The sequence below is a fragment of the Podarcis muralis genome, chromosome Z (genome assembly GCF_964188315.1).
Source record: "Podarcis muralis chromosome Z, rPodMur119.hap1.1, whole genome shotgun sequence".
NCBI lineage: Eukaryota > Metazoa > Chordata > Lepidosauria > Squamata > Lacertidae > Podarcis > Podarcis muralis.
In genome coordinates, this window is record NC_135673.1 from 15,594,073 (window position 1) to 15,607,913 (window position 13,841).

Sequence of the window (13,841 nt, forward strand, 5' to 3'; positions counted from 1 at the left end):
AGAATTGCCCCCAGGCAGCAAAGCAGGGAAGAGAGTTAGTTCTATTTACCTCGTATGTTAAGCCCATCAGTACATTGAACTTGACAAACATTGGCATATGGACTGACTGGCTAATATTTACTGGTGCAAAAGAGAGAGAAAATGAGAATTCCTGGATGCCAAGATCCAAGTTTGAGGCCCATACTCTTTGTTGAGAGAACCCCAGGAGAGTTTTAAAGTCTCAGAATATGTGGTAAAGGATGGAAATATAGGTTGTTAAACTTTTAAAATACGCCCTTCCAAGTGAGGTGTTCATTGTGAGTTCCAGCACCTCTTTTTCTAGGATAATAGCACTGGATACAACCCGATTAATCTAGTAAGAAAAAGCAAGAACAGGCTTTGTCCATCAAATGTTCCACGGAAAAGTCGCTGCATACCTGTTGCATAAAATCTAACAATGAGAAAACCATCTTCTCTCACCTGAATCTGGAGTGCCCCCAACATGTGCGCACTCAATTGCTTTGGCAGAATTGACACTGCTGAGGGTGCCACATAATACCCATTCCACATCCGTTACAACTCAGTGAATTAGTGTGGCAGCACCTGCACTTTGGAACTCCCTGCCTATTGAGATCAAGCAGGTGCCTTCACTGTGCTCACCAGCTAAAAACATCCCTGTTTAGACAAGCCTAGCCAGATGCTTAGAATGTTGAGGTGATTTTCATCTGTTTTAGTATTTTAACTTTTGTATGGGTGTGATGTTTTTATTGATTTTTCTGTTTTATCTTTTGTAGAGCAGTCTGAGGCTTTTTTATAAAAACAAACAAACAGTGTATAAATGTTATGAAATAAACAAATAACTAGCTTCTGGGGTGAGGATGTACAGTACCCAGATCAGCTTTCCCCAAAATTAAAAACAGAAGAACTTGCTTGTGGCATCAGAACAAAGGCCCGTATGTCATCCCAAACAGGTGCCCCAATTCTAAACCTGCAAGCAGGACCTGAGCACAAGAGCAATCTCCCCTGCTTAGGTTTCCAGCAACTTTTATTCAGAAGCATTACCACCTCCAGCCACAGAGGCGGAGCTACAGTCATCATGGCTATTAATCTTTGATAGCCATGTCTAATCCTCTTTTAAAGTCATCCAAGTTGGTGGCCATCGCTGCCTGCTATGGGAGCAAGTTCCATAGTGTACCAATGTGCTGTGTGGAAAAAGTCTTTTCTTTTATCCTTCCTGAATCAGCTGTCCATAAATTCTAGTGCTGTGAGAGAGGCTGAAAAATGTTTCTCTCTCTCTCGCTACTTGCTGGGAGGATGCTGGGAGCTGAATTGGTCCAGCAACATCTGGGGGCTGAAGGCTGAAGGACACTGCTCTGTTTTGAAGGGCTGTAAAGTTAACAGATCCAAAGAGGGGAGAGCAGGAGGGGCCTTTGTGGTTGTCCATCAATGGTGAGCACCTGGCAGGCAGAGGCCACCTGGTCACAGCCTTCTCCATTAGGGTGAAATGCAGTCTATTTCAATTATAGCAATTACGGTATGTCTAAATCTGGACCTATGCATATAAAAGAGCAGATGCACAGTTTATGAATATATGTGCACCTCTTTTGCAGTGACGCGTAAGTGACAGTCCTTTATTCCAGTGCAGTTAATGCAGAATCAAAGCAATACACTCTTGAGTGGTCCCTGGTTATTAAAACTGTTGCTGTCACTCTCTGGATGATTTGTGGGTAGCACTGAGGCCAATTGCTTGAATGCACAAATACATTGCAAGTACCTCCAGGAAGGTCACAACTGATCACTTCCTGGGACAGGCAGGAAACCCACACATGTAAATTTTGGGGTTGAATCAGGAGATAAGTAAGCCCTGTAGTCAGGATTCCTGTAGTCTGCCTTCGATAAGTACAGTACTATTGCCAACCGCCTTGTGGCTTCAACCAGGTGCAACGCTAAACAAAAACAAGTTGCAGTGATCTTGGGTGCTTGCATCCTCCCACCGCCTGGCCCAGCTCGCAAGAATTTCAAAAGCTTTGTGTCCATTTTGTACCACTGACTGGTTGCTGTGATGCCTGAACATGGATAACCTGTGGTTGATCTTAATGATGGTTTGCATGAACAAGATGACTTCAAACTGTGGTTTACAAGGTTGTTGTTTTTTGACAAACCATAGTTAAGACTAACCACTGTTATGGTTAGTTTGGGATGGCATGCTAAAGTGTGTTCAATTTAAAACAGAAAATTCCGATCTCCTCTTCGTGGCCATGCCATGGGTGGGCAGACGTGAACCTGTGTGTAAAGCCATCTTTTATGAAGAAAATGATATTGGAATCTGATACCCTAGTAGTATTCAGCCACCATTCCCCAGATTTACCCAGCACAGCCTGTCTCTGAACTGCCTAAGGAGCCATTGGTTTTTCAATCATAGCTTGGCAGCCTTACCAAACAACATCAATTTCTTTTCTGACCCTGGAATAGAACACTTGAGTATTGAGTTCTTGACCCTTGTCTTTGAAGCTATGAATGCTTTCCCTTTGTGATCCAGCAATAAAACTAAGTCCTCAGGGATACAGACCCAACCGCAACACCTTAGCTATTAGCAAAACGTCACAGCCCCTTTTCCTTCTGATGGCTGTGTTAATCTGCTTGGGACTCCCTGGCTGCGACCAGACATATTTGGATCCTGTTAGACCTTCTTATATGACGTACTGATGGCAAGATTAAAAGGGATGGCAAATTCCCCTGATTTCAGATTCAGGTTTCTAGCCCACATGGCTACAGAGAAATCAGCTCTGGGCGAGGAAAAATAACAAGTCATATTGAGGGGCAAAGGAACTGTGGCTGTGGCGTTGTGCGCCACTTCGGGGTCCATGCATGGCTGTCTCTGCACCTCCACAAAGGGGGATAATCAGCAAAGAGGCATTTATCACCAAAGCTGTTCGGGCCACTAATCTCTCAAGGCATTTGTGTAATCAGGCCTTTACATGGACGGTTGCGGAGAGGAGAATGAGAGCGAGGGAGAGCTCTCCGCTAATGCAACTCAAGCCCCTCCAAACCCTCCTCCATCAGTGCCGTGGACAACTGGCCTACTTTGCAGCCTGAGGTCAAAGCAGCTTAATGAAGGAGCTTGCATTATCTCCTGCTCCCATAACCTTCCCTCCTTCCCCATGCCCCACTGATGTGGGAGCCAAGAAAAGCTCTCCATTAGCAATCAGCTTTGGGCCCCTTTCCAGCAAAAGTGTCCTTCAGCCGTCAAACTGTTCAGGCCCAAAGCCCCTTTCAAAGGGGCTTAGCGAAGGCAGCTTCTCAAACGCTCAATGCAGGGATAAAAATTAAGGGTTCTAATTCTAGAAGGTAAGTACTGCTTGGATCAGAGGCGAGCCTGACGAGTGAGCATCATGTCACAGCCTCCAAACTAGGGCTTGCAAAGTTGGTCGGAGCTGTGGCAGGGCATCTAATGGAGGGCTCGGCAATTCTTCCCAGCCTCAAGGGCCATGTTTCCTTCTAAACAGCCTTCTGGGGGCCACAGAAAAGGACTGTGCAGGCCAACAAGCAAAAGTTGCTGGAACGAGTGTCAATTTACTTCTTGCAGTGCTCCTGATGCACTATGCACACTGTGCGACTGAACCCGTCATGCCCCTCTTCTGGGGTTCTCTACATGCAAATGGTGCACTCTACCACTGAGCTATCTCCTTCCCCTAGCCACAATAAACAAGATTCTAGTCCTCATTGTTCTGAAGAATCAGGCAGCGCATAGTTCAACTATGGAGCTTGCTCCCACAAGAGGCACTGATGGCCATCAACTTAGATGCTTTTAAAAGAGGGTTAGACAAGATCATGGAGGGGAGGGCTGCTGATAGCTGTTAGATATGATGGATATGTTCTGCCTCCATAGTTGGAGACAGCAAAGCTTTCTGAATACAAGTTGCTGGAAACTTAAGGAGGGGAGGGTGTTGCTCTTGTGCTCGGATTCTGATTGTCAGTTTCCCATAGGCATCTGGTTGGCCACTGTGAGGACAGGATGCTGGGCTAGATGGACCATTGGCCTAATCCTGCAAGGGTCTTCTTATGTTCTTAAGTATTGATTGAATTAATTAGGAACATCTGAAGCTGTCTGATACTGAGTCAGACCATTCAACCGTCAAGCTCAGTATAGTCCACACTGACTGGCAACAGCTTTCTAGGATTTCAGGAAAGGGACATTCCTAGCCCCATCTGAGGATGCAGAGGATGGACCCAGAGACCTTTTTGTATGAAGCATGTGCTCCCCCACTGAAGTACAGCCCTTTCAAAAGAAAAGAAAAATCCTGTTCTTTTTCCACCTTAAAAAAATAAATAAATCTATCCATGTTTTCCTGTCTGCCAGGTTAGCACACAGCCCCAGACTAAGACTGTGGGGAGCCCAATTCCTGGCTGCCCCTTAACAATGTTCCATTGTGATGCAACAGAAACACATCAGGATTTTGAAGCATATGCTGGCCGCGGTGGAGCTCAACCTCCAGATACTGCAATAATGTAATCATGGGCAGTTTATGCAGCATGAAATTGCCCGAATCTGTTCAGGAAGAATCATCCATAGCAAAAGGGTTTGGTGTGGGGGATGTTTGTGCAGCTCATGGGAAGAAAACAGGAGAGGGAGGACATCAGTCAGAGATAATTCTTCCCCTCCCCCTCAACACACACTCCCACAGAACACTACAACTCCCTATCACCCAATGCAATTGACTGTAAATATTTCACACACTTGCAAAATTAACTACAGAAATGGTGGCGATCCCTGGCTTAGGTGGGTTTTTTGTTTTTGTTTTTAAAGAGAGGCTTGGACAAATGTACAGAGAGTAAGCTGGTCAGAAGCTGTTTGCTTCTTGGTTTGGAAACTGAGTCCAGCACAGAACGCAGTGATGGATGGAATGAGAACGTGTGAACCTCCCAACTTCCCTTGATGCCCGTTGGATTCCCCCAGTGCTGGTTTTAAACTAGAAAGCCCCATACTGTTTGGGATCCCTATACCCAGAATACTGCCTTTCCACGTATTTATTTGTTCCATAAAATTTATAACTGCTTGATTGTAAACAAAATAAAATGGTGGGGGGGAGGGGAGGAAATCTCAAAGCAGGTTACAGAAAGGAAAAGTAACAACCATAATACTTTTGAAGGATGAGAATAATAGTAGACTGAAAACGGATTAAAACCCACATCAACTTTCTAAGAATCTGGACATCTTTGTCTAAACAAAAATGTTTTTAGCCGGTGCTTTGTCGCCAGATGCAGCTTTGTCACGCTGGCCACGTGACCCGGAAGTGTCTCCGGACAGCGCTGGCCCTCGGCCTCTTGAGTGAGATGGGCGCACAACCCTAGAGTCTGTCAAGACTGGCCCGTATGGGCAGGGGTACCTTTACCTTTACCTTTTAAAAAGAATACAATGAAGCCAGCTGCCTGATATGAATAGGCAGGGAGTTGCTGCCACACTACTTAAAAATGAAGGGTGGGTATTATATGGCACCTGTAAGAGTGCCAGTTCTGCCGAATGAAATGGTCAAGTGGGCATAAATGGGATAAGGCCACCTTGCAGGTAAATTGGTCCCAAGTTGTTAAGGGCTTTATATAATAATGACACACTGAACTTGGCCTGGTAGCAAAACAGCAGCCAGTGCAGATCTCCGAACTCAGGTGTGATATGCTGACAATATCTCAGTCCTGTCAGCAACCAGGCTGCAGCATTCTGCACTACCTCCATCTTTTGGATCAATGCAAGGGAAGCCCCACATAGAACACATGGCAGTAATCTAGTCTTGAAGTAACACATATGAAGAAGGAGAGCTGCTGCCAGTCAGTGTAGACAATTCTGAGCTAGATGGACCATTGGCCTGACTCTCGGTATAAGCAGCTTTCAATGTGCTATGAAACTAGCTTAGTTTATGGAGGTAAAGTTCATGTCTGCCTGCTTTTACATCTGGCACCTGGAAGGTTGCCCATAATATGCGGCCCTCCAGCGGAAAAGGGTTCCCTGCCACTGTTAGAAATAATACCCCAGTTCCAACCCTCCAACCATTATTAGCCTGAGGGTAATGGTGGCATATTGGCATCACCAGTGGAAATAGGGTTACCATCACCAGAGTGCTGCTTTAAAGTAAATGGATGGGCCATTGTACTTGTATGGGCAACTTTGAAAGGCCCTTTAGGTCACGGCTGAAAATCCAGTGATCTGAGAACTCAGCTGTTCTGAAAGTAAACTTTCCTTTTGGTGCCCTTCCAGTCAAAATGTGCCCCTGCTTCATTAAATCAGGGGATGGACGCTTAATTAATGGTGAGTAGCAGACACAGGAGGTATTTTCTTGATTCTCCCGCCAATAGATCAAAGTTTAATTAAGCAAGAAAAGTACCAAAAGGAGGACATTTCACTTGGCTAATTTGAGAACCACAGCAGAAGGGGGTAAGGCGAACCAGTAAATGCACAGTTCGTTATTGCTTAATCTTTAATCAAAACTCTTGTTGCCCAGAAATGAAAGCCAGCTTGAAATGTTCACGTTCACCATTACATAGGGTTTGCCTATAAGACGCCGTGGTTCAAATGCAACACAGCAGGGCTTCCCTATCACTTGGCACGCCACTCACAAATACCAGACCGTGGGCACCTGAAGGGAGGTCATGTGCCCCACAGCAAGTTTAGCAAGTTATAAAACACTGAATCATGAGATAACACATGACTAAGGGGAGATCTGCTGGTAATCCAAAAGGCAGAATACAATTCAGTAGTTCTTCACGCAGAGGATAGTTAAAAAATGGAACTCACTCCCATAGGATGCAGTGGTGGCCACCAACTTGGATGGCTTTAAAAGAGGATTAGAAAAATGCATTGAGGAGAGGGCTGTGCTACTACCTGCAATGGCTATGCTTAATCTCCACGGGTTGCAGGCATGCTTCTGAAGACTAGTTGCAGGAGACCCCAGGAGGGGAGAGGGCTCTTGTGCTCAAATCCTGCTTGCTGGTTTCCCACAGGCATCTGAGTGGCCTCTGTGAGAAGAGGATGCTGGACTAGAAGGGCCACTGGACTAATCCAGGAGGAGTCATCTTATATTCTCATGTCTGCTTTGCACATTCTTATGTCATCTTATATTCTTATGTCTGCTTTGCACATTACTTAAAAGAACAGCAACCCTACAACAGTGTTGGGAAACCTCAGTCCCAGGGACCAAGTGGATCCCTGGAGACCTCTCAATCCAACCCTTGGGACTCCCCTCGGGCTTTACCTCCTCCTCAGCCATTCCTTCTTTCCATAGGCCACACTCCATACTACCTAGGCTTTGTATCCTTCTTGAGTGCTTTTGCCTGGCTGGAATGTGCCCTTGAACTCTGCTCATGCCCCTTGCCTCCCTCCCAGCCTGGCATGCAGCCCCCAGGAGGTTGCCCAGGAGAGAATGCGGCCCTTGGGCTGGAAGAAAGCTCCCTGGGTGATAGCCTAGAATGAGAAAATTAATAGCCGCCATATCTGTAACATAACATTTCTGGTTTCAGTGTCAACCTCCCTATTAATCCTGACAGGAAGCCTCTTCAGAGTCCCTTTCGCTGAACCACTCCAACATAATTAGCCAATTTAACGGGGTTTTTAGTTTGCATCTCGGCTCTTTCATCTGATAAAGCGGCACCATCGCTCTTCAAACTGGACTGTGAATGGGGGAGGGAAAGACAAAGCTGACGGAGGCTCGCCCCCGCCTCCTCCCCCAGTGAACACATACACTCTCTCTCTCTCTCTCTCTCTCTCTCTCTCTCTCTCTCTCTCTCTCTCGTTCTTACTAATCCTGCACTGATTTCTCCCACTACAGGTCTTCCAGCGGCGTGAGGATGGCTCTGTGAATTTCTTCCGCGGGTGGGAAGCTTACAGGGATGGATTTGGGAAACTGACTGGAGAACACTGGCTCGGTATGTGCATCTTGGCCTTTATTATCACAGCTTTGGGGAAGAGGCAGAGAAGTGGCTTTATTTATTTTTATCCCACCTTTTGCACCAAGTTGCTCAATGTGGTGCACATGATTCTCCTCCTCCTTTTCATCCTATCCTCACAACAACCCTGTGAGGTAGGTTACAGGCTGAGAGGCAGTGACTGGCTCACCCAAGATGGTGGTCCTCATTGCCTCCTGTGGGAGTGAGTTCCATAGTTTAACTATGTGCTGCATGGAGAAGGACTTTATCTGTCCCAAACCTTCCATCATTCAGCTTCACTTGATACCCATGAGTTCTAGTGTTATGAGAAAGGAAGAAATTCCCACTCTCTCCAGGTCATGCATAATTTTACAAACTTCTATTATGTTGCCTCCTACTGCTTTTTTCTCAAAACCAAAATGTCCCAAACGCTCCAAGCACCTGTTCACTTTGGTATTTCCCTGTTATGCCAGCCTTGACCTGTTCCTAGATAAGCTGCACACCAGCGAGCAGAAACCTCTGAATCAAAACTGTTGGGGTTTGCAAGGAAAGCTGCTGTTGACGGTTGTGTCATGTTGTGGAGATGATTTCTACCTAAGGAGCCTGCAGCCTGCAAGTATAACTTAAAATACTGGTAATTAAAGAGAACACCAGGTGTGATGGAGGAGAGGTTTGAAAATGGGAGAGAAGGAGTCATCACTCATGGCGAATGACAACTTTCCCCAAATCACCTCTTAATTGAGAAATGATCAGCAGGACTCCTTCTCCCCTCTCACTACCCACCTCTAGAGAGGTGCTTTTGCAAGTCCTAATTGATAGGCAGTGAAATCCCATCTCTCAGCCTCTGAAGGCCCACACTAAAAGCTGCATGAAACAGAGGCTGGGAAGGTTTGGTCTGGGAAGTGGGACTAAATTGTGGATAAGGCACATGACACAACAGTCAACAGCAGCTTTCCTTGTTGTGTTGGCTGGGCTCTTAATATCCCATGGCCTCTTCCACCCCCACCTCCAATTGGTGCATGACATGGAGAAAGTGGATGGTTTTTCTCCCTCTCTCATAACACTGGAACTTCTGGACATGCAATGAAGCTGAGTGTTGGAAGATTCAGGACAGATCAAAGAAAGGACTTCTTCACTTCCTCCCACTGGATGCAGTGATGACCACCAGCTTGTATGGATTTGAAAGCAGAGTGGACAAATTCATGGAGGAAAAGTCTATCAATAGCTACTAGTCATAATGGCTATGTTCTGCCTCCACAGTTAGAGACAGTAATACCAGTTTCTGAATACCACTTGCTTTGGGACCACAGGAGGGGAATGTGCTGCTCTTATGCTCAAATCCTGCTTGTGGGTTTCCCAATGGGGCACCTGGTTGTTTACTGTGAGAACAGGATGCTGGAACTAGATGGGCCATTGGCCAGATCCAGCAGTGCTTTTCTTATGTTCGTACATCCGTAAAGGTAAAGGGACCCCTGACCATTAGGTCCAGTCATGGACGACTCTGGGGTTGCAGCGCTCATCTTGCTTTACTGGCCAAGGGAGCCGACGTACAGCTTCCGGGTCATGTGGCCAGCATGCCTAAGCCGCTTCTGGCAAACCAGAGCAGCGCACAGAAACGCCGTTTACCTTCCTGCCGGAGTGGTACCTACTTGCACTTTGATGTGCTTTTGAACTGCTAGGTTGGCAGGAGCAGGGACCGAGCAATGGGAGCTCACCCCGTCGCGGGGATTTGAACCGCCGACCTTCTGACTACAGCGCCACCCGTGTCCCTTTTGTACATCCTTAGAATCATAGAATTGTAGAGTTGGAAGGAACTCTGAGGATCATCTAGTCCAATCTCCTGCAATGCAGGAATCTCCACTAAAGCATCCATGGCAGGTGACCATTCAGCCTCTGCTTAAAAACCTCCAATGAAGTAGAGTCCACCACTTTCTGAGGAAGTCGGTTCCACAGTTGAACAGCTCTTACCACCAGAAAGTTCTTTCTGACATTGTGTCAGAATCTCCTTACTTGTAACTTAACGGTAACTACCCAGTGCAGAATCTTGAATCTCCAATATCTGCCCATCACACATTTTAAAAGGTAAAGTAAAGGACCCCTGACCGTTAAGACCAGTCACAAACAACTCTGGGGTTGCAGCGCTCATCTCACTTTACTGGCTGAGGGAGCCGGCGTTTGTCCGCAGACAGTTTTTCCAGGTCATGTGGCCAGCATGACTAAGCCGCTTCTGGCGAAACCAGAGCAGCGCATGGAAACGCCATTTACCTTCCCGCCAGAGTGGTACCTATTTATCTACTTGCACTTTGATGTGCTTTCGAACTGCTAGGTAGGCAGGAGCTGGGACTGAACAACGGAAGCTCAAACCGTTGCGGGGATTCGAACCGCCGACCTTTTGATCAGCAAGCCCTAGGCTCAGTGGTTTAGACCACAGCGCCACCCGCGTCACACATTTAGGCAGGTCTGATTTTTAATATTTTTGGTAGCCTTAAGAAAGCTGCTTTCTGAAAAGGCTGCACCTTCTAAAATGAATGTAGCAAATTATGTATTTCATAAAATGCATATACAGTGGTACCCCTGGATATACATACCTCCAGTTGCTTCAGGATGTGAACACGGCAAACCCGGAAGTATTTTTCCGGCTTTCACCACGCGCGCATACGCAGAAGCAGTCCCTCCGGTTGCGGAAACCTCAGGATCCAACCGGAGCTCCGGAAAAGGATCCCGTCCGCAACCAGAGGTACCACAGTACTGCTTGATTGCAAAAAACCCAAAAACCAAATATATCAAATTCTCAAAATGGTATACAAAGAAATAAAACAATGAAATTGCCAGTAAAAAAGTACAAAACAGCTATTTAAAAGTTTTCAAAATACAATTAAAACCAGGAAGTTTAAACTGAGATTAAAACATGTCAGCATTCTACATGTCTGGATAGGCTTGCTTAAACAAAAAAATGTTTATAGCTGGTGCTGAAATGAGTGCAGCAAAGGCACCTGTCTGATGTCAATAGGCAGGGAGTTCCAAAGTTTGTATTTCCTCGTTTATAAAATGCAGTGTCTGACAAACGGTAATGTATTTAAGGACACATCCATGTCCCACATATAAACTGATTAGAAACTCATTTAATAGGGCTGAAGAGGATCCATGCCTTGACCACGCAAGCCAGCTACGAGCTGCGCATTGACCTAGAGGACTTTGATAATGGCACAGCTTATGCACATTATGGAACATTTTCGGTGGGTTTGTTCTCTGTCGACCCTGAGGAAGATGGCTATCCAGTTACTATTGCTGACTATTCTGGGACAGCAGGTAAGTTTGCCTGGTGCCTAGGGCAGAGGGGATATGTGTGAGAGGGGGAAAAGATACGCATGTGCAGTGGATATTTGTGCACTGAGGATGTGTGTTTGTGAATAGCTGTGGAAGTTTGGGGTATATACCTCTTCGTGGATCACCAGGAAAGAAGGAAGGTAGGAAGGAAGGCCATTTGCTCTGTGCTCAAAATACCGTGCATTATATCCAGAACAGCACCGGTGCTAATAGCATTCGAGCAATCGGGCCTGTCAGAACGGCAAATTTCCACTTCAAAACAGCTGCTCAGAATTGAAACTTCAGGTCAGAAATTGACATTTCACCCTGACAGAAAGAACATTTAGGTCGGAACGTCCAATTTGCAAGGAAGAATTTAGCTCTCAGCTGTCAGGGACTAACTCAGAAAGCAAATATTTATAGTTTTATTGACGTAAAACAAAACAAAACAAAATTTTATTTCAACTGAATTGCAAAACCCTTTCTAAAATGTAGAGCTACAGTTCTGTTCATTTGTTTAGCCTCACCAAAACCTGCACCTTTAGTTTTTCAGCCTTCCATTACTTTGTCCCAGAATGTTGACCCCTAGCGCAGATCTGGCGCCACCTGCTAGCCACAATGGCTATGCTTTGTCTCCATGGTTGGAGGCAGTAATGCTTCTGAATACCAGTAGCTGGAAACCTCAGGAAGGGAGAGTGTGCTTGTGCCAGAATTCTGCCTGTGAGTTTCCTACAGGCATCTGGTTGGCCACTGTGAGGACAGGATGCTGGACTAGATGGGCCATTGGCCTCCTCCAGCAAACTCTTATTATGTTCTTACAGACCTGCTCAGAGCTTTTGGAGCAAATTTCAATAGGCTGTCTGTGGAGTTGGAGGGCAGATGTCCCTGTCCACCAAGTGGCCCTTTCCAAAGACCTCACCCCACCCTGACAAATGACTCCTTCCCCCTGCAGGCGACTCGTTCCTGAAGCACAATGGCATGAAGTTCACCACCAAAGACTTGGACAACGACCACTCAGAGAACAACTGTGCCTCCTTCTACCACGGGGCCTGGTGGTACCGCAATTGCCACACCTCCAACCTGAACGGGCAGTACCTGAAGGGCCACCACAGCTCCTACGCCGATGGCATCGAGTGGTCCTCATGGACAGGCTGGCAGTACTCCCTCAAGTTCACTGAGATGAAGATCCGGCCTGCCAGAGATGAGAATTAGCTAAGTCTCCTTCCCACATCACCCTACTTGTTCTCTATCCCCACCCCACCCACACCCACACCCCCAGTCCCCCGTAGCTCAGTGTTGTTTTTTGTCTGAGTCTGGGGCAGCAGGACCTGAAAGAGCCCCCTTCCCACCAACCAATGTTTTAATACTTCAAGAGTTCCCCTTGATGTGCACAGCCGGTTCATGGAAGCAAAGGCACCAGCTCTACCTCTTTCAAAGCAAGGGTTGTCTTAAGTCCACAAGTCTCCCATATAAACACAAGCAAGAAGGATTCCCCAGCTGCACAATGGAAGCCATCTTACTCACCCCCACCCCGACGACGACTACTTATTATTCTTATTCTTATTATGAAAAAAGAGAGATGCTTTGATAGCCAAAGAACCTGGCCCCTAGAATGTGTGAATCTCTTAGTGGTCCAAGCATATCCAGCATCCCACCCCATAGTAGAGATGTAATCATGTTATTTATAACAACAGCCTGATCTTTAGGCAAGGTGAGCTCACATAGAAGGCCAGGCTGAAGGAGATGAAATAGACCCACAGCAAGGAAGGAAGGCTTTGTGTCAGTGCTGAGAATGACTGACAGTGCTTCAAAGAAAAGCCAAAGGAAAATATTGCTGTGCTGTCAGGAAATCACACATCATGGATTGCACTGAAAATGACTCCTGGATCATAGAATCGTAGAGTTGGATGGACTCAAAGAGTAATCTACTCTAGTCCACTGCGAAGCAGGAATCACAACTCAAGAATCCTTGACATATCCAACCTCTGTTCATTTGGTGTGAGCTTGCCTCGCTGTCACAACCAGGGGCATCAAGAGAACTTTGAAGGAAACAGGAGCAGGAACTGCTGAAACAGTTTGCTTTTTCGCCTTCTTGTCTGGAACAGAAATCATTCCAGCGATTATTTTCAGTATTTGCCTTTGTTGTTGCTTCCAGTCTACCGATGATCTGTAACCGATTATGCTACACACACACACAGACACACACCGATCTGCACTGCATTTCCTTTGCATTAAATAAATGCGGTGGGATAATGTAATGACAGCATATGTCACCTGCGTAATTTATTGTGTAAGTTACATTATTTCATCACAGCAGATGAGATGAGTAGTTTTCGTGGAAGACAAAAAGGAGCGGAATGGAAACGGTGTTACATGTGACAGCTACAGGGCAGAACCAAAAGGGATGTCTTCTCACATCTCTAGTCACAACACTTTCTTTGTGTTGCTGCACGAAGACTGGAGGGTGCCCCACTGTTCTTATGGACAAAAGGACAAACTAAGCACCAGGGTGAAGGATGGAGTCAGCACCTCAAGAGTAATGATTTGCACCAGGACATGCAAACCAAGAATGGCCAGCCTTCGGGCATAGCTGGACTCCTCTATCTTCTCTCAGCCTAACTAATTCAAAGCCACAGGAATCA

At 46.2% G+C, this 13,841-nt stretch overlaps 1 protein-coding gene across 1 annotated transcript in view; it reads left to right on the forward strand.

The window, feature by feature from the left end:
• FIBCD1 (fibrinogen C domain containing 1) overlaps window positions 1-13,462 on the forward strand; it is a 71,816-nt gene extending 58,354 nt beyond the window's left edge. Inside the window, exons 5-7 of the mRNA XM_028715533.2 lie at window positions 7,797-7,893; window positions 11,023-11,202; window positions 12,152-13,462. Of these exons, the coding sequence (XP_028571366.2) occupies window positions 7,797-7,893; window positions 11,023-11,202; window positions 12,152-12,411 (537 nt within the window). The 3' untranslated portion in view covers window positions 12,412-13,462. The remainder of the gene's footprint in view (window positions 1-7,796; window positions 7,894-11,022; window positions 11,203-12,151) is intronic.
• Window positions 13,463-13,841: the final 379 nt, after the last annotated feature.